The sequence below is a fragment of the Pithys albifrons genome, chromosome 16, assembly GCF_047495875.1.
Source record: "Pithys albifrons albifrons isolate INPA30051 chromosome 16, PitAlb_v1, whole genome shotgun sequence".
Lineage (NCBI taxonomy): Eukaryota > Metazoa > Chordata > Aves > Passeriformes > Thamnophilidae > Pithys > Pithys albifrons.
The window spans coordinates 11,078,858-11,103,799 of NC_092473.1; the positions used below are offsets into that span (position 1 = coordinate 11,078,858).

General features: G+C 46.3%; 1 protein-coding gene across 8 annotated transcripts in view; it reads right to left on the minus strand.

Moving 5' to 3' along the window:
• PDGFA (platelet derived growth factor subunit A) overlaps positions 1-17,171 on the minus strand; it is an 87,704-nt gene extending 70,533 nt beyond the window's left edge. For all 8 annotated transcript variants that reach the window (XR_011699170.1, XR_011699169.1, XR_011699172.1 and 5 more), the window contains exons 1-4: positions 16,271-17,171; positions 15,095-15,191; positions 7,676-7,780; positions 5,348-5,535 (exon numbers count right to left, since the gene is read on the minus strand). Coding sequence is in view for 4 of the 8 variants with exons in the window: in XM_071570795.1 (XP_071426896.1) it covers positions 5,348-5,535; positions 7,676-7,780; positions 15,095-15,191; positions 16,271-16,333 (453 nt within the window). In the remaining 4 variants the exon portion in view is untranslated. The remainder of the gene's footprint in view (positions 1-5,347; positions 5,536-7,675; positions 7,781-15,094; positions 15,192-16,270) is intronic.
• Between the last annotated feature and the right edge of the window lie 7,771 nt (positions 17,172-24,942).

Genomic DNA, 24,942 nt, shown 5'->3' on the forward strand with positions numbered 1-24,942 from the left:
GCCTTTGAACATGAAGATTTGAAAATGTATGGTATAACTGAATCATCTGGCATCAAAGGATGACTAATCCTTAAAGTTTATGAAAACAAACAGTAATTAAGACACCTCCATCATCAGAGACAAACAAGGAGACCCAGCAATCACGAAACAGCTTTCAGATCTGCCATGCTTATTACAGCTGTAAGAATAAACCAGTCTCATTGAAAATTACATGCAACAAAAATAAACTGTAATCAAGCTCTTAAAAGTCTGTCCTTGTTTTGCTTGGTTTTCCAAACCAAAAGATATATGCAGTTCCTGTGGCTATTTGGTATTAAACAACAGTAAAAAGAAAACAAAAAACAAACACAGGAAAGATAATACTTTGAAGAGGACCATGATGAATTTACGCAAGGATTTAAAGCTGGTTTTTACTACTGCAGTTAAAATACAGTCCAGCACATGTTCCACTGCCCTCCTTCATGCTACACAAGTTATAGGAATGTCGTTTTGTAAGATGTTGCAGATATTAAAACTGAAGCAGCACAAACCAGAAAAGCTGCTGTGTTTGTGTTCCCTGTTAACACCTGCTGCCACACACAATGCTGGTCTACAAAGATGAAGGCTGCAGGTCAGATTTTCAGTGGGTATAAACAGGGATAGCTGTGTGAACAGCATGGGAGATGGCCTTGTATACAGGTATTTCTTTCTTCTTTGGAGTTTTCTCCCTGGTGTTTATCTTGTAGTTACTCTCAAGTGTATTACCCAATGCCTTGAGGTGGTCAGTGCTCCACAAATCAACAGGATTCTTTTATTTGTCTCTAATGCAAAAAAATAAAAATCCTTGAATCCTCCAGACCCACAAAATATCGCTATATAAAAACTCTCAAGAGAAAGACAGTGAAATGACTGACTAGTTTAAATGGTATATAACTGGTGGCACTGTACTTGCAACAGCATAGACTCCAGGTCTACATCCTGCAATACAGTGCGGTGGCTAAGTAAACATGAAAATAATATCTGATAAAAGTATGTGGAAAGATCATGGGAACGTGTTTTTTAAAGCTGCTCTGGGAGAGATGAAATCAGGGACTTACAGAAAACAAACTGCAAGCAGGAATGTCCAAAACACCACTAGCACAAAGCCAAATTTGATATATCACGGGCAGGAACTTGCAAGAGATGTCTCAGCACAGAAAGTTCCTCGTAACAGCAGAACTCATGTGGCTAATGGCTGAATATGGGATGGGAAATAAACCCTAAAAGCAAGGAATGAGGATTCTTCTTGGAATCTATTGCCTCCATTTTACACATACTGGTATGATGGAGGGAAAACCTGCCTACAAGGAAGACGTAAGTCAACAGGGAATAAAGAACTGGGGAGACATCAGGGATCCTGAGGGACCTGGCAAGACACTGAGCTGGACAAGAGGGCAGGCCTGGAATGGTGCCCAGCTCCTCAGAGCCTGGCAGCCACCCATCCTGAAAATACATTTACAGGGCACTACCCTGGCAAAATCCTTGCCTCAGAAAAGCCTCAATCAGCACTAGTCAGGGTGGAGTCAGGAGAGTTGTCGCTTCAGGGAAGCAGTGGCCAGGGGAGCACTGTCTGGTCAGCCAGAGAAGACAGTGTCGTCACTGCTCCAGTCAGTGCCTAGGGCAGAGAGAAGCCCCAGGAGGGAACTGCAGCCCTGCCCTAGCCCTGAGCAGGTAGTGGGACCCTCAGGGACATGCTGGCATGGCACCAGGAGGGCACTGGTTGTCTGGGTGGCAGTGCCTCACTGAAGGCATGGCAGGAGGAAGGGTCCAGCAGCAGCTGCAGCAAACTCCTCCCCCCTTGGCTGGAGGGAATGATTGGTGTGGGGTCTGTAAGTCCCAAGTCCCTGAGCAGAGCAGCCAGCCTCTGCCCTCTGCCCAGCTGATAGGGCTCCTCACTCACTGTTTTTCCGCCTCCACCTCTATCAGGGCTTCCTTTGTTTCTCCCATTCCCAAACTGACCTTTGGTACCAGGTTGTACCTACAGGTCCCATCAAGTGATGGCTGCAATCGCCAGCTAAGCCACAGCTGAATCAAAGTGCTGTTTATCCTAATGACAGAAAGCCATGGAAGAAAAATGTTCTTAAACCTGAGAACATGACACACAGTCATTTTACCTACATGTCCCATTTGTTCTGCAAGGCCTTTTTAACCTCCTCAGAGGCTGGATTGCTCTCCTGAACAACTTGCTCTGAATTCCTGCTTTTTTTTCCATCTCTCTTCAAACCTCTGAACAACTCCCTGATGACAGCTGAGGAGCTGCTCCAGCATTCCCTCCCTTCCAGGTCCTTTCTCTGCATCTCTCTCTCCTGTTAATGTACTGTAAGAGCACATTAGGTTAAATTTCCCCAGATCAGCTCAACATTGAATATGCAAAAACGGTTGAAGCTGGCAGAGCTATGGCTGAAGGCCATCCTGAGGCAAAACTGAGGTAGCTGAAGTCATTTAGCTCTTGTTTCTTACTTTGGAAATGAGCAAACAACCATAATGTTCAGCTTGGCTATTCAAAATTAGCAGTATAGGCAGGATTTGCTCTATAATGTTAACTGGCTTACACTACTGTAATCAAAACCCCCAAGAACAACACCATGTTCAACATCACAAAAAATCTATTCAGAAGACTCAGTCCAGAACCCCTCCAAATAAATTAATCTGATACTTGGTAAGTACTTGATCTTGCTGGGCAGAAGCAAAAATATCTGCAGATGTTACTGCTTTGGCAGACAGAGTTGGAAATCTCTCTGTAGCTGACACTAACACCCCTAACTCACCCATTCTTGTCACTATTACTCTATTGAAGAGAAATGCAGTCCCTTCCTTCCTATCAAAGACCAGCTCCCAACCATAACTCTGTTACAGTGAAGGGCAAACCCACCTTTCACTAACCCACCCCCTGAAAGGGAAATCTTACAAGACCCATTTTAGGGAAGCAGTTCCACCCACACCCCTGGCTTGGAGTCTCCCTACAGTTCCAATTCCGTGAGCCCATTAACGCTGCTTCACTGACCAGAGCTCAGTGAAGGCAAAGTAAGGACATCCCCAAACCCTCCAGCCCTTGACTCATGTCCCAAGAACGGAATGCCCCAACACAAGCACCTCCACTGCTCCTCCCACACTGCCATGGCCGTCTCTTAACCTTGACTACAGAGGCCCTCAGTAAGACAAAGAAAACACCCTCTGCTTTTGCCTGTTGGATGATGCAAACCCACTTGCTGATCTTTCTGGATGAACATTTTTCTAGTGTGAATGGGCCAGCTATGATCTCACTACCTTGTCAATGAGGAGGAAGTGGGGAAAGCCTTTTCAATGTTCAATCAAAAGAGAGCTTTTATGCAGTCTGACATCAGGGGAAAACACAAGCTGGCTTTCCAACTGCACTGCAGAACAGCTGAGAAGGCTCTCCAAAACCACTCCCCCTACCTTTCCAGCGACCCTCACTCTGGGCCAGCTACTTAATGGCATGAGCAGACATTCAATTCTAAACGTAGCACTGGCGAAAGACTCAGAAAACCATCAATTACATCAAAGCTACAAGAGGATCTGACTCTGGAGGGCATAAATATGGATTCTGTTCTGAGAGTTCTGGTGTGACAGTGGGGTCAGCCTACAACCTTTACAATGAACATCCTGTTCCTGCTTGACCTCTTGTCCTTTTTTTCCCTGCTACTTAATGACTCTTTGGAGCAGCCTTGGAGCTTGGAAAAAAAAAGTCCTCCAAAGCTGGCTGACGTATATTGATATTGCTGGTGGCAATATATTTACACAGCCATGAAAAGCAGCTGCTCAGCTGAGCCTACTTTTAGCTTGCACCCTACTAAAATGAATGCAAATTTAAAAGCACTACAACCATATCAGCAAACTGAATGAGAGATGGTGCGCTGGGGAAGCAGCCCCAGCAATGACATCCTGCAAAGCTGCTGCCAGTTGGGGAGTCTGCAGCTTCCTGAGAGCGCTCTGTGTCCCCAGCAGTGGGGGACTTCAGCAACCAAATCTCTCTCTCATCTATTATCTCCTTCATCACTTGAAGGGTAGGAAATAAGGATGAGGTTCAATATCACACACAGGTACCAACAACAAGTTCAGAACACACAACTCTTTGCTGGGCACATTCAGCTGCTTTGTATGTGTTAGTTACTACATAAAATCAACTGGAAGTTCCATCAAACCCGAAGGCAACAGCACTAAATACTATAACCCTGAGGCACTTTGCTGTTTAGTTCCTACTCAAAAAGGCTTACAGTTGCAGTAATTCAACTTCCCTAGTTTGTTCTCAGCCCTCAAATAATTATTGATCCCAATTTTTACCTCATTTTTAATTGTTTCTGCAAAACATATCCCATAAAGGCAAGGCAGCAAGCAAGTGTAAAATATGATTATTTTTGGAAACGCTGAGGGAATCTGCTCAGATGTTTCTCCAGCTTGTTTGGATGTGAAAACAATTTTCAAATGTTCAGAAACAGAAAAAGAAATCCTGCTCAGATTCATGCCTGCATGTATGAAAAAAAATGAAATGGCTTAGATGCCTTATTTTCTGTCTAGTTCATACAGCTTTAAGTGAACAGCACCTTTCTCAGTAAGAAATACATTACAAGTACAGCGATCAGTGTGTTGTGCTGGGCAATTTTATGTTCAAGAGTGTGATTTTTATTTAATTCTGCTCTTAAAATACTCAGAGCAACAAGAACTCAGAGTCTTCACAATATAAATGCTAAGTGTAAGTCTAATCTCCTACACACAGATGTAGATCAACAGTACTTGTTTAAATACTGATAAAAATTAGAACACAGTGAAGCCAAATGAACATAAATATTTCACGTAATATTTACTGGAAAGTTGCAATAGGGATTTTGTCTAATGAGTAAATACAGCATGAAGCTGTTGAGTCTTCTGTCCCTGGGGTAAGATAATTTGAAACACATTTTTTCAGATCAAAAGTGTTATGTTGTCAAATATAAAAGCCCAATTTAGGCTGCATAATATTTAATTAAGAAAACAGCATTCCATACTGTGATTTATTTCTTTTTTAAAGTCCAATGCCCCTTGAGTCATTTTATCTTCTTAACTTTAAGATTTGTACTGTACAAGATCATGGGAAAGACACAATCAACTTTATTTTCATTACAAAAGAAGAAAACCTACAGGGAATCCTGCAAAAATCAAATCTGAACCCAAGATTTTCCAATGATCACATAACTTGAAAAGACCATCTGCTCACTCAAAATGGAGAGGATGGATGGTAAAGATTCGGGTCATGCAGCACAGTCCTGAGTACAGAGGGAGTGTTTGGCCTGAACAGGACCCTCTGAGGGCTCTGCAGCCACACTTTGCTCACCTTGACACTTCTGTGGTGTATCCGGGATGGCTGGCACTTCACGCTGCTGGTGTTGCAGCAGCCAGTGCATCGTTTCACCTCCACGCAGGGTGGCCATATCAGGAAGTTGGCCGAGGTGGGATCAATCTGACTCCGAGGTATCTCATATATAACCGTCCGTGTTTTACAGACAGCCGGGATGGCTTCCTCTGCGGACACAAGAAATTCACACCTCCAGGTGAGCGGCTGCTCTCACCTCAGAGCACCCAGATACTTTACACCATCCGTAAGTGACACCTTTAGCTGTGAGTGGAAATGGTGTTCTCAGTTCCCACTGGTGACTGACAAGTCGGTGCTGAGTGTTGTTTGCCTACCATTAAACTGCGTGTGCTACCCGAGGGAGAAGCTTGACTTGCTCCCAAAAGCCCACCCCTAAATGAGGGTGTACAATAGCCTGGCTCCCAACATAGCTCAGAGCACATACCATTAGATAAGCTAATTCTGGCTCCTTAGAAGTGACAGCAAGCCAGGGGCTCCTCCAGATTTGATGACCCTCCAATACACCCCCATAGTGACTGCGTAACAGCAGCTGTTGTTTTCCAGCATTGAGACAATCATTGCACACACATGGTATCACACAAACATGCAATACCTGGCAAATGCCATCTCAGAAGTTGCACTGAAGATATATGAATCATACCCAAATTGGTTCAGCTGGGACAAAACCTGCACCAGCTTGAAACTTTCAAGACTTGAGTTTCCACTTCCAAAACCTTAACTTCCCCACATCAGGGAGTCTGGTCCATTCACCATTCCAAAAGGCAACAGCCATTTTTATTGAAGTTATCAAAGCTTTATACACAGCGAGGTTTATTTAATTTGTTTTTTCTTGAATGAGGCAAAACCACAAGAGTAGCATGACCAAAAAAACCTGCAGGTAAACCAATACCCTGCTGGGCTCAGGTAAGGTGAACCTGCAGCCCACAGCTTTAGCCACATAAGGATTAGAAAGAATAGGTCTGTACTACTGTGTGATGCTACCATGACCCCAAACCATGTATCATTCTCAATCTAGGAACTGCTTAAGAAGTCAAGCTGATATTTCAAAATGGTCCAGTAAAAAATAGCAATCACGGGGACAAGTTGTTTGATGATAAGTTCTCCAAAGACAGCTTGGATTTCTTTTTTTTTTTTTTTTGCCTTACAGTGGAAGCAGTGATAGCTTTGGGTTAGATGTGTCAAGGAACTGGAACACTGCCTGCACTTCTTCAGTTACTTCTGAATACAAGAAGTTCAGGCCTGGCCTGTGCCTGTAATATGAAAATCTAGGCTTAGATTTGAAAGAGATGCATTTCAATGGACCAAATAGAGTGAAAATTCTTTTTCTCAATCCCCAGTGTTGTGAACTCAAGAAAATTAACAGATCCAATACTGTAAGATAGCTGGCAACTCCTACAAGTTATTGAGCATATCCAGTTCCCACTGACTTTTATGGGGAGGCATTCAACACCTTGCAGGGTAAGGTGCCAAGTGTAGCAGACTGTTTCAGAACCGCTGTTCTCTAGAGGCATTCAATGTGACGAGTGCACTTGCCAATTCACACTGCAAATCCATGCTGACAGCACGCTGTGCTCTCTCTGCGTACCACCACAGCTGAAAGTACAAATAGACTGACTCTGAATTACCCATAATAGATAAGATCATGGATGTTTTCCACAGTCAAATGGAATGGCAGAACACTCAGACCTAATCAGATGAACAAGCATTGCATACAAACCCTATTCTAGCATCTCTTTAAATTTGTATTTGGGCTTTTTGATGGATCACCATCATCATTGTTTAATAAGAATAAAATCCCCTGTAAACATGCCTGGTGCCCTCGCAATGATGGAAATCAGTGTCCCAGTGTTTCCATCAATGGCTTTTAATTTTTAGGATAAACTGTATTTTTCTTGTGAATAAAGAGTCAAGCTGTTTCCTTTTGTGGAGCTTCTGTACTGAAAACTCTACCAACTGTTGATGTTTTTTAAAGCACACTGCTGTAGTTGTTCCCCACAGTATGAATTATACATTGAATATCACAGCATTTTCTAACCAAGGTCTAGCTTTCGAACATGCTGCAACAAGAAAGTGAATGTAAAGAATTTGTGCTTGTCTGTCTCCTATGGCCATCCTCCAGAAGACAGCTTCTCAGGCAACGGCTCGTTTTGTGCAAAAAGAAAGGCAGAAACTAGAAATGGCCTTTTTTCCTTTGTGCGTGTCACATTTTGCCAGTGAAATGTCCTGCTTGGCTGACCAAAAGCACCCCCTCTGTTTTTGCTCCCAAAGGACAAATAGCTTGTTTCTTACCAATGCTTCTTTTTCTGCGAATGGGCACAGGACGATTCTCTTGCACATGTTTAGCAGAATGAACGCTGTAAGATCTCAAGTTTGTTTCTGAAACATCATCATATCCTAGAACAGGAAACAAAATATTAAACCTCAGGTATGTTGTTTGCATCAATGTCACTACAGGGCTGTTCCATACATACAAATCTGTGCTCTTCATATGCACAAGACCAAATCCTGCTGCAATCAGTCTAATGTAACTCCTGTTAATGCAATTGCAAGGGCATAAGGCAGTGAAGACACAGACATAGTTAAATATTATGTATAAGCATGCACAATTTAATTCTAATATTCATTTTACTGAAAGCCCCCTGAAACAGTGCACACACTGTGGCAGAGAACCGTATCTAAAGTAAAACAGTTGCATTTTTATGTGAAAGGTATAATACAGCTTTTCTTACTGCAAAGGTGTAGAAATAGGAACAATAATACTGCATCTGAAATGTTTCCTACAAGCATTCTGAAGTTCTGGTATGAGGCTACAGTAGAAAATATGGTATTACAGACCCAAGAGCAACAATGCTGCCTCTGTAAATTTTCTCTTGCTTGGTTTTCAGGGCAGTACTAGGACAGAATCAAAAGCAAAAAGTAACTAGCATGGGTTTCCTTTTAGCCTCTCTGTTGCAGAACAAATCCCCTGTGAAGTATCCTAACCTTTGGAGGGGCATCTGAAGCTACTGCAGACTCTGGGACTGCATCCAGGCTTGTCTTGTTCCCTAAATAAGCCTACCACATGGGTTAAAGGGCCATGAGAAAAAGCAAAGATGGAAAACTTGGCATTTCATTTATCATAAAAAACAACAAAATAACTGCTCCAACTATTTGGTTTTGTTAAGTGAAGCAGTTCAGGTCGTGGCCCATGCAGTGGGGTTCTGAAAACGATGAGCACAATCTGCAAACAGGGGACCAGGAAGATGTAAGCAAATGGAGCACTGCACACATATTCCAGCACACAAAAACTAAGGGTTTTTTAGCACTCTGCTGATTGGAGTGTCCTCTGTAATATCTGTGGAGGTTTCAAGGTTTCACTACTGGCTCCAAAGAAAACTGTGATGTGCACTAAAAAATGTAAATGGATATTACACATTACTCAATTACTCTCTCTGAAAGCTACCAACATCCTACACTTGCATCTTCTGCACTGTCACACTCCCTGCTTCCAGTTCTTTTTCTATACAGTTGACTGTGACTTGGAACTTGTTTTACTCTCAGCTTTATCAGGAACACACATCATAAGACTGCTCTACAAACCAACCAACTCCTTTTCTCCTCCCTCCAAGAAACTATGCCCTAAGGAACAGGCAGCTTGTGAAATCACCTGCAGAGCCAGGTGAGATGTGAAGACAGTGGTATCTTCAGCACCTCAGAAAGAGCTCTGTGCCTCAGGGTTTATCATCACTTCTTGGAAAATATTATTTTAGGTAGCTAAGAGGAGATAAAATGGGAGGTCCAAGAGATAGTGCCAGGATCACCCACTGGTGCTGCCTATTCTCCTTATCAGGTGAACAGATACTTGTATGAAATAAGTAATTGTGAAACCCAGAGTTTCCATTTACCTAAATAAATAGGTTACTTCCCATAGACTTGAAAGGGAAATTTTGGAACCCAACTAATTAGCTGGTATTGGGCCTTATTTGCAGTCCCAGTCCTGTAATGTAACACAGCAATGACTAAAGGATTTTATTTCTGCTTTTATTGTACCCCATACTCCAGAAAACTCATCAGTGGGATAAATAAAATGGCTTGCCAGAGATCCCACGGGAAGTTTGCAACGGAGCTGGGGAGTGAAGCCAGGTCTCCCACATCCCATTCCAATGGCACCAGGCCATCCACCTGATCCCAAATGGTGTTATGCAAAATGAGAATCCGTTCTGATGTGTCTCCAGCCCTCTTCTGTTTCCTAGCACTCAGCCACCCAACACCTTCATACTGACCTCCTTTTTGGCAGCTTGGAGTTGTCATAACCTCTCTCTCAATTTGAGGCAATGAAGTGATACTCAAAAGAAATCAGCATGAATTCTGCTCCATCTAAGATCCAAGCTAGGCTCAGAGCAAGAAGCATCTCTGTCCACCAACAAACAGTGTTTAAAAAGAGATTAAACACAAAACTAATGCCTCTAATCCGAACTGGTTGGTGGGCACAGGCATCCCGCGGAAAAGAGAAACTGTTGATGCTGCCAGCTGCATGGCAGGTCTGGGCCACAGGTCCTAATCCCACACTCAACACGCTGGCAGAGCTCCCTTCTACTGTGACGGATTCCTTGCTGTCTTGTTTAAAGAAACTGGTTAGACTGAAGGACTAGTATGATCAGATAACCAATATGTTAAGCCATGTGCTTATATATAACTGCTCGACTCAGTTGCAATTAGCCATATTCCATCATCTTGTTTATAAAGCAAAATGACACGTCGAGGAGCATGTGTTGCTTATAAGATGATTTCTAAGGTGAAGAAGGCCCCTGGCTCATACTGTATCTCACTGTCTCACTACATATCTTAAGCATGTATATCATTCCTAAGTTCATGTCTCTCTTTGAGGGTTAAAAAAGAGATCTACACAGCTAGCACAGCAGACTGCAAAACAAGTTCCAGTCAAACCTCAGTGCATTATGCAACACAAATGGTATTATTTCTCTCGACACAGCATCCATGTTGGGTGGGTTTTAATGAATAGAATTATGGAGCACATGGCTGGAGCCAGAAGACACTATAATGCTAAAGGCACTAACTCGGTGTCCCCCGATCCCCACAGGCATTTGGAAGGAATTCCATTTCCCAGTGAAGTCAATGGGAAATCATTGCACTTCAACCAATCTTTAAGTCAACAGTCTTGCTCAAGCAGGACTGAAAAATCACGAAGTCAGCTTTGAAACTCACACTGAATTCTTGTATTTCACCTAAGTTACAATGTTACAAATAGCACTCTCTGGTTTGACTTTAACGAAGGCTGATACCTAATTTGCATCAGTTTTTCCCTCTAATGTACTGATTTAGTCGCAGGATAAGGATAAGCTCTTAGCAAAGGAAATGGGCGTTTATGGGTGCTTAGCGCCTCACAAAATGAGCCTTAGACCAGAAAACCTAGAAACGGATGGTTCTTAGTTTAGAATTCGAACACTGCTTGTCACCAAATGAAGATGGAGGGTGCTGCTCAGAGCCGGATTAATGCAGCTCTCTTTTAACGTTTTAATAATAAAAAATGTTTTCATGGCAGCTGATCAAGAAATTTCTCTGTAATCTTTTATGTACTGACAACGTATCAATGATGGGCATAAAAACTCTTGCAATTAACCTTGGTCAATCCATTAGTGTAGCTGAAATTGTTCTTTTTTTGTCAGATTGGCAATTTTCCACTGGGTCATGGAGCATAAATCACAGAGTTCCCGTGACGGTCTGCCAATACGTGATTACTCTTCTCAATAAAGAAGCACGTGGAAAGCATCCTAAGACTACTGCTAGTTTGTATTTATCAGTTTATCCTTCTACATTACCTTCTTCTTCCCTAACTATTTTATATGAGGTACAAACCCCAATATATGCAGGCATAACACAAACCCTTCTAGATGTCACTTTGATGTCCATCCAGAAAGTACAGAAGATACAAGACTTCTAGTACCAACAGCAGCAGTTTAGGAAGCTCTCATTATCTCCTTTTTTTTCGGGAATTCAGTGTAAGGTACAATAAACTGAAATGATCTGTCTTACAAATCGGTCCTAGAGCCAGAAAGCCCAAGGCAACATCAGTCTGTTTGTTTGATCTTTTTGGCTGATTCAAAATATGCCCTTCTGACATCCAATTGCAGAGGTAGATGTCATTAAGTTTTCAACTTTGATCTATTAAAGGAAATATAAGTAGCTGCCTGCAAGATCCTGTTTTGGTTAGGTTTTTTTACCTTTACCTAGATGTGATCAACCAACTGTAAAGGAGGAGTATTCCCTCCTCTGTCTCAGGAATAACACAGGACACACATGGCAGATGCCTGCCCCTTGTAATGTCTAAGAGGTGCAAGGAAAGCCAACACATTGCACTGTAACATCCTTCATTTGAGCACCACACCAAAAGCCACAAAGTCAACAACAGATTTTCCAATAGATTGAGCTCTGCAGCAAACTAACACTTTTCCATGAAACTATACTGTTAATTTAGAACATTTCTCCACTTAACAAAAGCTGCACTGCTAGTTCTTAATCACAGGCCGTTAAATTCACATGGCCTAAGGTGACCCTGCTGTGGATGCCCTTAAACCATGCAAAGAAGCACACTCGGCCCTGCCTTTCCCCACGCAGGGAGATGACTGGGGGGAAAAAAGCCTGTTCCCAGCAGGAGGCAAACATAATAGGTGATGAAATGAACTCTACCTCCCACAGGACAGACGGGAGAGGTGAAGCACGAGGAGGAAAACCACACTGCTAAGCCAAGGAGAACTTCACTGGCAGAATAGAGGAAATGCCCTCGTTTCGGTGGTTTAGTCTGTTCGTAGTAAAACTGTACTCTGCACACTAGAGCTGCCTCTTCCTGGGGCTGTGCACGCTCTCGCCTTTAAACAGGGTCAGATCCTGCTCTCCCTTCATGCCAAGGCAATTCTGTCACTGCCTATGAATCCAAACCACAGCAATTAATACAAGACCCTATTTTCTGATGTAAAGAGAGAATTTTCATGTTGCCTTTTCTCTTTGAGACGGACATGTAGCAATGGGCTCTGACAAACTGGCCTGGATTTTCTTTTTTGAATACAATGATAAGCTCCATGTTGGGTAGTGCTTTTCTTTAAGTAATATGCCAGATGGTCTGGGGGTGTGGTTTCTAATTTTATGAAGGGGGTTATCAGTCATCTCTGCGCTACAATATAGAGACCAAATCTGTCAGAATAGAAGAAAAACCTGCCCACTCTGACTTACAAAACTTACTTTTCCAATTAAAAATATATGTTTTGCACTGCAGAAGAGAAAATGACTGTTCTTGCTTCATTTTCCACAGATTCTGCCTTGCTACTCAGAAATATCAGACATTTTCTGCATGCATGCCTGATCCTGCAAACTCTTAGCCAACAAGATCATTCTTAATTCTCAAGTCCACCCACTGAGTTTAAACAGGGCTACTCACATCCAGAAGGACTGGCAATACCACACACTAAAATGAGAGAGAGAACAGTCACTGGAGTGATTTTGTTCTGAGCCTCAGTTTAAAATGAATATATGTTGTCAAAGAGAACTATACCTATTGTGCAAGCCCTTACAGAACTAGCCCTTCTCTAAAGACAACTGCAGCCCTAAGGAAATATATTTCAGAAATATAATCTTACCAGGGACAACTAGAAAACATTTGATTTGCTAAATCAAGCTAATACTAAATATAGTAAACAGGCCTGATCCTGTTTACTGAAGAAAGCATGGCAATTGCAATGTTTGATTAGTCACTCTGATAAGCCTTTAGTAAGAATTACTCATGACAGTAAAGCCTGTGGGACTGTGCCCAGAAAATGCAAACACTGATAGTAAAGACAAGTTACTCTGAGAAACCCAATCGTGCCTGTGTAGCTCAGAGTACAGCTTAGCACACAGGCAAAAGGAGCACTCACATAAGCAAGAACCGGGTGAAAGGCTGAATATTTTGGTTTTATTTTTTAATATTGTTTGAGTTCATGTCTTAAGGAATTACTGTTTCATGTTGAAATAGTAAAATATTTATGCGACTTGTTTCTCTAATGGTTTCTAAACTGACAAATAGCAAGAAAACAGCAAAATCAAATGGCAAACTCGTGGCTGACCTCTTCCATTTTTGGTCTTGCATCCTCTGGTTAATATTCACCATGAGGTAAATAATTATGTTCTGAAATAAATTTCTCTGCTACATCTACTAATTTGTTCAGCTCCTGCCATTTCTCCACTTGTCTGCTTGATTCTCTTGCAATGGAGCCACGTGAACTTTTGCTCTGCTTCTAAGTGGTATTTAAAAATGAAGCATGTGCTTCTTACACTGAGGTTATTTGAAAAAATAATGTATTCTGGTAGCTACAGAACCCTGACTCAAAGGCAGAAGCAGCATGCAATATTTTAAAATGTGAGCACTCAGATCCAGCCCTTCTGCAACAGCAGCCAACTCCACTGAGTTCACTGGGAAAAAGATTTTAGCAGTAGTGCACTTGTCTGGTCCAAAATAGCCTTCTGTGAGGAAATATGAACTGCATACCCCTCTGCTGTTGTGAAAGCTTCTTTAACTGCGGTAATAAACAACAATGATGGAGCACTGCTCTCCAAAAATATTAAACCAATGCCAATCTGGTAATTCGTAATTAGCCTCTATGGTGAAGTGTAGTGCAAGAGAGAAATATTCCCATTTTCAGTGTAATGGGAAATCGTTTGCTCCCTAATCACATGAAAATTGAAAGCTATGACTGCAAAATACATTCCTAGTGCATTCCTGCTCATTAATAGAGCACTGTACAAAAAGCAGTGAGTTAAACTCTAGAAGGATCCTGCAACACTGAATGAAGGTGATTGAACCTGGCACAGACTTTGCAAAAATACATAGCATATGGTTTAAAAGGAGATGGCCCAGTACCAATGCAAGCAAGAACTCATTCATTTTTCTCCATGTTTGTGCTTCAGCAAGATGCAGGTTTCCCTTGGGCACATCAAAAGGTTCCGGGTTTACTCTCTCTCAACTGAGGGAAGAAATCATCAGGAACAAAGTGCATCAAGTGAAACCAAATGATAAGAAACCCAGCAATATAGTGCTTCTAGATCTCATTTACTGCTGCAACGATCTGTTTAACTGCACGTTCTCACTAAACCTATTTGCATGCCTAATGATGCAGAAAATAATCTTACACTATTTTCTTTTTTGGGGAAAAAAAAGGTGTAATTTTCAGCGTAAGCTTCATATGCAGGTTCCTGTTTAAAATCAGCTCGGACGGTTTATTTTCCTTTAAATAAAGCCCAGCGCTTGAAGAGACATTACTTCATTCATAAATATTGTTTCAAATATTTTAAATACCTCTAGGACAGTAGTTTAAAGATAACAGAGCAATGCAGGACCAGCAACAAACCTCATGGAAATTCTTCTCCGCTTGAGAAGACAGAGAGGTCTGAAAATACGGGGGGTCACTAGGTCCTTCTCCACCCAGAACCCCCCGAAGTTTTAATTCCCGATCGGCCACTTGGCCGCCGCCTTTCTTTTGACATCAAGCCCAGGACCGCCTGCCTCCCGGGGCCGCGTCCCCGCACGGGTCTCGCCTGCGATGCGCGGGGTCTGGAGCGCCGTGCGGGGGCCGGAGCGCCGTGCGGGGGCCGGAGCGCCGTGCGGGGCCGCCCGCGGTGCCTCCCCCCGGGGCGGCGGCGGCCGACGGCGCGGAAGGAAGGAGGACGGGACTAATTTACCTACGGAATCAATCTCCAGGAGGCGCTGCAAGTCGCGGATGCTGTGGATCTCGCTGTGCGCCAGCCGCTCGATGAGCTCCTGCGGGATCTCGGCCTCCTTCAAAGACACACACACCGCGGGTCACCGCGCAGCTCCGCGAGGCGCGCCCGCACCGCCGGGCACTCCGCGCGTCGGGGCTTTGCGGTTTCAGGGAGAGTGCGGGGTGTTGGCGGGACTCGTTTCGACTAAGCAGGGGGGAAATCCACGCACACACACGCCCCCGCTCCACAGAGCGCTCCCACCGCCCCCGCCACCGCTCAATCCCGGCCGGGGCACCGAGTGCCGGCAGCGCTGCGTCCCCGAGCCCCGCTCGGCGGCTGAAGCCCGCCCTGGGCAGCGGCTGCACAAGTTCGCCCGAGCGGGTGCCAAGTCCACCGTGGGCGCGGGCTGCCCCGACCCGGAGAGGAGGAGGAGGAGGACCGCATCCCACGGGGCCGCCGCCATCCTACCAGCGACCACGTCGCGGCTCCCAGTGCCAAGCAGAGCGGTCCCGGGAAAAGTTACAGCCGCCCAGCAGCGCCAAGCACCGCGCTCGCTCCGACCGGGGCCACCTGTAGCAACCCCAGGACGCGGCTCCGCGCCCCCTCCGTCCCCGGGCTGGCTCCTGACTGCTCCGGGGCAGCTTTGCAAACCGGGGAGGGGCGTTTTGGGGCGGGGGGCATTCGCCCAGCTTCTGCCCGCGGCACTGGGGGTGCCCGCGGCCGGCGCTGTGCAGAGCCGGGCACCGCGGGGGCGGCCCGGGCGGCTCCGCGCACCCTCGGCTAACACACAGCCGCAGCCCGCTGGCACCCGCGGGGCGTGGATATTTTACCATGTATTTATAATATATGTAATATACATATTGTATACATATATATATATATAAATTTGTACGGGCAGCCAGCCGTCTGGAAGCGGAATGCACGGTCATTCCCTTTCGCCTATGCCATGCATGAAATGGCAACTTGCTCCCAAAGCCTCGGCCGCGCAGGGCCCGGGGCAGGGCAGCGCTGCCGGCGGGGCCGAGGCGCGGGGATGCCCGCGGAGCCCAGGTGGGTAGCCCGCTCCCTCCTCGCTGCCCTCCGCCCAGGCTTGCCCCGACCCCCGGCTGCGGCGTGCCCCGAGGACCTGGTGCGCAGGAAGCCGCTCTCACCTACCTCGGAGAAGGTAAAGGACAGGTAGCCAAAACCTATCAGCAAAACGCAAGCCCAGGTCCTCATCGCGGTCTAGTGCACTTTAGACACGAAGGGAAGGCAACGCTGATGGAGAGGAGCTGCAGGCCGGCTCCTGCCGCGCAGGAATTCAGTACCATCCCTCAGGGGAAAGGCAGCGGGGTGGCTCGGGGGTCCTCCGCATCCAGGGGTGGGTCGGGACTGCCCGGGGCGGCGGTGGCTTAATGACGGCGCGGCCGCTGTTTGTACGTTCCCCTCGCTACGGGAGCGTGGCTGCTCTCCCTTCTGCCGCTCTCGCTCGCTCCTCTTGGCTCTTAGGACTAGACCAGCCGGTACTTCTGCATATTTGCTTAGATCAGACCAAAGTGAAACCCAAGGAGTCGATCCGGAGCGCAGCCGAAACGCCCATCACCTGTCTGGGGCGGCTGCCCCCCTCTCGGGCGGCGCTGGGGCCGCCTCCCCCCGGCCGCGCTCCGCGCCGGGACCACGGGGCTGCGCTCTCCGCCGAGGGCCGGCCCCCCCCGCCGTGCCTGCCCTCCACCCGGCCCCTCCTCGGGAAGGGGAAAAAGCAAAAAATCTTTATTGATACGGAGAGAAATGTTTCTCTTGCTGAGAATGGTCCCGCTTCCCCACCTCCCCGGCTGGGGGCGAGGTCAAAAATAATAATTAATTAGGAATAATAGCAGGGGTAAATCGGAGCAATGTTGCAGGATCTCGCGGGCTGCCTTGGTGCAGTTCCTGCTCCACTTTGCACAGGAGAAAAAGAGAGGAGGAGGAGGAAGGGGAAAAAAAATATATATGCAAGAAGGTTTAAATCCCAAGGGGACCGGAGACGAACTGCAACTCCAAGCGGAGAGAAGCTCCGGGCTCGCTCCGGAGCGGTGGCCGGTCTGGAGGGTGGCCCTGGCGAGGAGCAGCATATACCGCTCCCGCCCCGCCGTGCGCCGCCCCCGCCCCTCCTCCCGGGTGCTCCGGCACCAGACCCACCACCAACAAGTCGTGGGGGTGCCGGCAGCTGCGGCGCCTGCTCGAGGGCGAGGGGGCTCTGCTCACTGCGAGGGGAAAACAAGGAGCCGGCGGCGGGCAGGGGCCGGGGGGAGCGGGGCAGCCCCCGCCGCCGGCCCTCTGCGGCACCGGGCGGGGGGGCGGGCGCTGCTGCGCAGCAGCCGCCGTGAAACCTGGCGGGATCGGCCGTGTGCCCTGCCTTTACATAAGGCAGAGCGGATCGCCATGGCCACAGAGCGATCCTGCGTGCGTATCTGTGTATGTGTGTGTGCGCTTTCTTACCGTTGTTATTATTTTTTGTCGGGGGGGTGAGGGGGGTGACTTGCCTTTTGCAGAAGGGGAGGGGCAGAGCGGCGTAGGGTTGTGGTGTGCGGGTTTTAACGTCGCTGTTGCAGCGCACCCTTCATTGCGAAGGAGCAGACACACGCACACACACCCTTAAGGAATACAAAAACACCCCCAAAATAAGCGAGAGGCGGCGGGGGGCAGCGGCGCCCTCCGCCCTGCGGCACCTGGCTGCGGCAAGCGCGGGGCTCCCTGCCGCGGCCGCGGGGACGCGGCTCCGCGGGGCTCCTCCGCAGCCGGACCCAGCCCCGCAACTGCACCGGCTCCCGCAGCCGTCCCGCCCCCCCGCAGCTGCCTCCGAACCCCGCAGCCGGCCTCGGTCCGGCCTCGCTGCTCCGCTCGCGTTCTGCTTGCATCCTCCCCGCCGCCCCGGCGAGAAACTGCCCGCGGTTCCCCGGCGCGGATTGGCACAAGGTGCCTGCTGCACCCTGACATCTCCCTGAACTCATTGTGATTTAAATAACAGCCCTTTCTCATCTAAACAAAGCTTCTTAATAGCAGATGCAAAGAATTCAGCTCATCTGAAAATCCAATAGCATTTAAGTGGATTAACTGCAATAACACAACTGAGGAGTGATACTATCCTTCATGGAAAACAATAGACTGTAAATGCACAGCCAGGGAGACTTATCCTTTCATCTCTGAATTTCCTTCAGCATTTCAAAAGCGAATGCTTTCTAGAAGCCCTGAAGGGGTTTGCACGCTACTGGCTTGGACATGCTTCTAGGAAACAACCTGTGCTTTAATGGGCACTTTGCAATTGCATAGAAGTTCCCACCAAAACAGAAGTGGCCTTTCAAGTACATTTAATTCTCTCTCATGATGTCATGTGGGCTTACAGGGTGGTCTTCAGGACCACAAGGGGGGGGGGGGGGAGTGGGGGGAGAAGGTGGGGATTGAAAAGAGAGAAAAGGAAAAGAGATGTAAAAGATTTGGAAGCACTTTAAAAGGGAGAATGCTGCTACTTTTTTTTTTTCAAGACAGAAAATGCTGAGCCAGTGTGGAGCCATTCTCAAATGCCTCCTAATACAGAGAAAAATGACCCGAGTGCCACACTGCAGCAGAGCCATACGTGCAGGGCAGGAGGCAGAGCAAGGGCAGGGCACTCTCATAGTGCCACCACTTTCTTACATGGCAGAAGTAAAAAGTGATGACTTCAGTTAAAAAAAAAGTCTCATCTGCACTTATCATTTGCTGGGGTTAAAGAAATAATTCTTATGCTCTGTGTTGTCATAGTAATAAAAAAAATAATTACCAAACAGTGAAATAGATTCTGACAGTACCGGCTGACTGAGCATTTACTCCTCTCTTTCCTTCCTTCGTGTGTTTGGGATCAGAAGTGCTGGGTATTTGTAGCTCTTGCAAGTGGTATTACATTGTGAAAGCCAACAGAGATAATTCCTGCTTTGTCTATTGGTAAAAAGAAAAATATATTCAGTTTTGATTTTTCTTACATTTCTCTCATTTTACCAGAGACATACTGCATCAGCATCTTTTTTAAATCTGTCATTGTGGAGCTCAGATAAGCATCTTTCCTCTGGGTCAAGTTACACTTGGAGTAGCTTTTAACATTAGACTGTTTATGGGGATCATTGCAAATATTTGATAATAATGCAAAATATGTAAGATCCCAGGAGAGAGCAAAGACCAGAGAACGTAAATAGAATTCACACAGATTCTGCAAACAACTTTATACTTGGTTTGTCTGTCTGCTTACAAAACACATTTTGTCCTTGTCTGTTGTTTGATCTAAAAATGTGTTTGTGCCCTGTAAGTCCCTACAAGCATGAAAAGATAGGGCTGTGTGAAAAACATCACACCAGTGCATGTTTGCTTCATCATGGCACTTTCCTGCAGTCTGCACATGTACTACACACATGTGCACCACACATGAAATACCATCTTTTATGTAATACCTACGAGCCATGCATGAGGAAAGAGTGACAGGATGGTAGTTACAGGTTTAAAAGAAAATCAGTACAAAGAAGAGAGCACCAGAAAATTAGGGTTTGCACTTTTTTATTTATCTGAGAGCAGCAAGCAAGATATTGCTGTCTAATTTAAAGCATGTACTGTTAGAAGTCCCTCGAATGTCAGGAATTATAATAGAATTACACCATGACAGAGTGTTGAGAGGGAGGATTCCCAGGGTTTGCAAAGCACTTGGCATGGGGGAAGGGATGCAGAAGCTCTTTGACACAAAATGAAACCACTTCAGTGTCACCAGTGCTTTCTGTGAGCGGTGTCACCTGAAGCCAGGGTGCCCCAAATGAGGCTTCCAGCACCCACTACAGAGCTCATTTAAAGCTCTGCTGGATCAGTTGTTAGAAACACAGATCAAGCCATGTAGCAGGACCAACTCATGTTTCACGGACACGTGCTGGGCTGCGGTGCATGGGGGAGCCTGGCTGTGGGAAGGTCACTGGGAGAAGTGCAGTCCAGGGATGGGCAGCAAGGTGAGCACTGCGGTGCTTGGAGGGGGCTGACGCCACTGGGGGCACTGGGCTGGCTCCAAAATGGCCTGCAACCCATGGCTTCTGTTTCAGACATTAGGCTGAAATGGTGCTTGCTTGGGTCTCCTGACAAGTCTTGAGGTTGCAAGAGGAATCATTTCATAGCAATGACATTCCTGCTGAGGGAGCCTTGGGAAATTTGAGTCTTTTTCAGACTTGATTTTAGTGGGGATTTTGCCTCATAGATAATCCAGTTAAAATTAACAAAACAATGAGTATGGGTAAGGGTTTTTGTTGGAAGGGTGGCCTGCTTTTATTGTAGTGCATGTTTGGGGCTGGCCAAAGCAGCTTGGTGTGTTCTGCAGGATATATCCCACCATGACAACTGAGAAAGGACCAGGAGCCAAGAGCATCCTGGCTCTGGAAGGGGACCATAGGAAACACTCTGAGGTCTCAGATTTGGACCTGCACTGTTCTGTATCAGTGCCACACAGTATATAATGAAGGATAAAAGTTCAGAATGTAAAATTCAGAATCTTGACTGGAAGCTGACCTGCTTTGGGTAGTTCCTCTTCTGGTTTTGAACATTTCTTTGGCCTGTATCTTCAGAGGGGCATGTGACCATAGCGAGAAGAGGTTGTTTTCCCACTCTGCAGCTCCATTCCTGCCTGCTTGCAGAAACAGGCATAAGGCTGGCGCAGGTGTGGGTGAAGTGCAGGCAAGGGATTACAAATGCAGAAAGCACTGATGGCAGAGATGCCATTCCCTTTCCTGAATCTTTGCCCATAAAGAGCAACAAGGAAAGCTGCAAGAAGAGCAAGGAAAGCAGTTACTATTCCAGCTGGTACACCTACAAACATGATTTCCTTCTTTCCCAGCTATTCTCTTTGGATCATTGCACTGGCTCCATCCTTCTGGCTGAGCTTTGTTGTCTTTGAAACTTTTGTTGGTGCAGCTTTCCAGATGCTTTCACGGTTGATAATTTTCTTAAATAGTCATGAGATGCAAATCTGCTACAAGGTTTCAGCTAAATGGAGTGATCAGAAGTGGTGTGGAAAAGATTTATGATGTCTCTTCCCTGAACACAGAGGGTGACCATGGTCAACATCCACCTATGTGGGTTTACACTTAAAGCCACAATATTTCTGGAGATGCTTTACCCCACAATGAAGGGGGCAGGGTCCCTCTAAAGCTGATCCTCCCCCCAAAACTGCCCATTTGACTTCAGTGGGGTTAGACCCAACTGTCTCAGGAGAAATGGTTTGGTTTAATAACTAAGAGAGTCAGTTAGTAACGCTTTTGTTAATGTGCTCTTCTCTCCCCCTGCCCAGCTGCTTCTTACCCCGATGGTTCAGCAGCACAGCTGAAAGCGAGGGACTGTTTGACCTTCCCTGCTGCTGAAGCCACTGCTGAGTGACACAGTTCACCTTCAGGGCTGGAGCACGAACTGGCAGCCCTGCCAGCCTGGGTAGCAAGATACCATGTTTAGGCATTAAACTAGGGCACTTGCATACCAGCACTGGCCGCTATTTTAGTGGGTATATGAAGTTGATCCCTGCTCCCCACCCTTGTGGGACAACGGAGCTGCTGTGAGTGAGGGATATCCTCTGCCTGGTGGATAAAGCTATTAAAAATGGGCTGTGTTTTGTTAGGAGTACGTAGTTCATCCAGCTGAATGGCTGTAAAAGTACCAGCCAAGCCTAAGGTATGCTGATAGACATTGTAAATGAGAGCAATACACACAGGGCTCAGCCCCTGGGGTCCTATGCTTGGTATGCTCTTGTCTCCTCGGCAATGTGGGTGTAAAGCTCTTCTGCTCTGACTCAAATCAAAGCCAGTTGCAGTGATTCTGTGGAGACCATCCAGGATGTAAGTCAGCCACGCTAAGTACCATAAAATTGTGATATTATTCTTCATTGTTTGTAGCTTGGAGGCTTGTAGAGGCCTAGCTTGGAGCAGGCAGTTTTATTAAGATCCATCCAAACAGAGTGAGATAGTTGTTCTTCCTGAAGAATTCATATTCTCAAAGTGCAAGCCGCCCCGTTTGTATTCTTGTATCTATGCAACTTTGTTGCTCTTACATTACACATTTGTCCTGTGAGATTCCCTCCCTTACAATAAAAACTCACGAGAATGATACACACATTTTCAGCTCTATGCACACCAGAGACTGCAGGATTCATCAGTACCTAAAAGACACGGGAGATATAGAAACTGCTGTAGTGGAACTGCTAATTTATTTTGAACTGCAGATGTTTGTAATGGCTGTGAAGTTTCCTAATTGAATTTCTGACCCTTTTTGTCACAGAAACCCAGTTACTATAGGGGACGGAGAAGAGCAAATAGAAGGATTGGTGATTGGTTTGCCTTTTCTTTTTTTAACAGAAACTCCAGTGTAGAGTTATGTACATTTTTCTTTTCATTTTCTTACCTCCATAGCTGTCTAGATGGTCTCAGTGGCCACACATCATTCAAAGGGTCATGCCTGAAGTCCCCAGCCCAGTGCAGTACCTCTCCAGAAGGGCTACATGGAGCCCAGCCTCAGTCTCCAAAGCTGATCCTCCCTGAGTACTTCCATCCTTTTGAGGCACACTGTTACCCATAGATCCTCTAATGGTGGTGATAGCAGGCAACTCATGTTGTGGCATCTGTCCCTCAGCAGAAATTCCCAGGGAATTCAATCCTTTTCATATGTTTATTCTTAACACTTATGCAATTTCTTACTGAAAGCTGATAAAGAAGTTCTATAGCCACTAGGAGCATCAGCAATCAGAAATGCAGAGAGGACATAATGATCCTGCCATGGGGCTGTGGCAGGGAACAACCATTGCCAAATCCCTTTTCTCAGAGTCACCCACCACCTCAAGACAAGTTTTATTATTGCCCTGCTGTGTTCCAAGTCCAACAGACCTCTGATAAGCACACAGTGGTCACATAATTTGCCTGTGTCACATGGAGATGTCTTAGCTTGATCTGTCACCTGCTAGACACCATGGTATGGTCACTAGGAGTATGTTCTTGATATGCTGCTGAGCTAGAAAGGGAACACATACCTACATTTACATCAGAACTGAATTTCTTGGTTCTTGCAAAAAGGGAAGGGCAGAACCATAAAACTGTAGAATCATTTAGGTTGGAAAAGACCTCTCAGATCATTGAGTCCAACCATCTTCTCCATCCTGTTGAGCATAGCATTTGTTTATCTTTCAGTGGTGATTTGTCGTGCTGTACCCATCAGTTAGGATACAGAACTCCTCCCTTCTTGGAAACCAGTGAGGAGTACAGTGTTAAAGCAGAGAGCAGGCAATGGCCCTTTAAGCATTGTCTGTTTAACTGTAGCATGATCTCTCCTGCACTCCAGTGTTTTCCATAAACAGCAAGTCATCCTAGAAGGGGAGGGAGAGGATGATAAATAATCCTGTTATTCATGCGACTGCGTTCTTTCATGAAACTGGGAAAAGGCAAAATAAAGTGGCGACTGCGAGACTGAGAATGAAATGCAAGGCAGTGGGTTGTGGTGCCGCAGTTATTTTGGGCTGGAAGAAAATCTGAAAAGAGAAAGGTGAGCAGAAAAGTTTAAAATGCCAAGAAGAAAGGCAAAAGCCAGGACATAAAAGAACAACTTTCCCTGCATCCCTGCTTTGTGTTTCGGCTCACTGCTGAGGCTGGCTGTGGTGCTGGCTGTCCACCACCAACTCCAATGGTGTGGCTACCTGTGCCAGAGGCTTTCTTCAGTGTGTGCACCTTGAAGAGAGGTGGGAAATGGGATATGCCAGAGCTCCGGTAAGGACAGCTGGACAAGGAGAGAGGCAAAACTGAGCAAACCCTGGGAAAGAAATCCCATGGAGCAATGCGGAAGCAGAGAATAAACTTGTATTCTAGGGGTCCTAGCAAATGAGCTCTAGTTTTCCTGGGTTGGTCTGTGGTATTCCCTTCAGCACACTTTGCACCAGTGCCTGTGGTGCCTCCCCGCTTGTGTTGGAGCCATTGGTGTCCACACTGCAGCAGCTCCAGTTCTCCACCTGCCCCCTCCATGCATCCCCTGGGCCCTGAGCTGGGACAGCTGAGGCCCAGGCATCTCTTCCATTTGGTCACCCCTGCTCACAGACAGCCTCCCACCAACAGCCCAGCCAGACAGCTGTGGGGTAACATCTTAAACCACTGCAGCTGTTTGCTCTCTGCATGTGAGCCAGAGCCCTCCATCCTTGGGATGCCCCTGGAAGCAGCCTGGTGCTGTACTGCTGTCTTATTGCCCAGTAGTAGCCTCTTACTACTTCAGTTCGTAAGAGAATCTCATATTGGGAGGGTGTGCCAGCTTCTCTGAGACTTCAGTAATGGCACACATCCGGGACTAGGATAACACAGCCACCTTGTTATAATCTTCCAAAAGTGCCTCTTCCCCTTGTAACTTCATGACATCAGTGCAATTCCTTCAGGCTTATAAAAGCTTAAGCCATTGTAAACATGGCAGCCTTGGAGCCTAGGTATTGTAGGGAGAGAATTCCTTTCCATGTCCTAGATATTTTGGATGGGGAAAAAAAAGGAAAAGAAGAGCATTTAAGACATCAGCTTCCCTTCTAGTGTAAATGGGACCAGATCCATCCAACTTCAGTCTGGTTTCTCCTCTACACCGTCAGTGTGAAGCTCCCATTAAGGCAATGGGAATTACACATGGTGTGATGGGAAAGCAGCAGGTACCTTTGTAAATACTGCACCCTCGCACGAGCCACATGTATCTTTCCTGAGACACCCTGCCAAACTAGCAGGTGTTTTTTAGATCAGGCCTTATATTAACACACTCCTACGTATGTCTGGCTGCATCTGCTGCATTAACGATCCCTCGGTGCATAATGG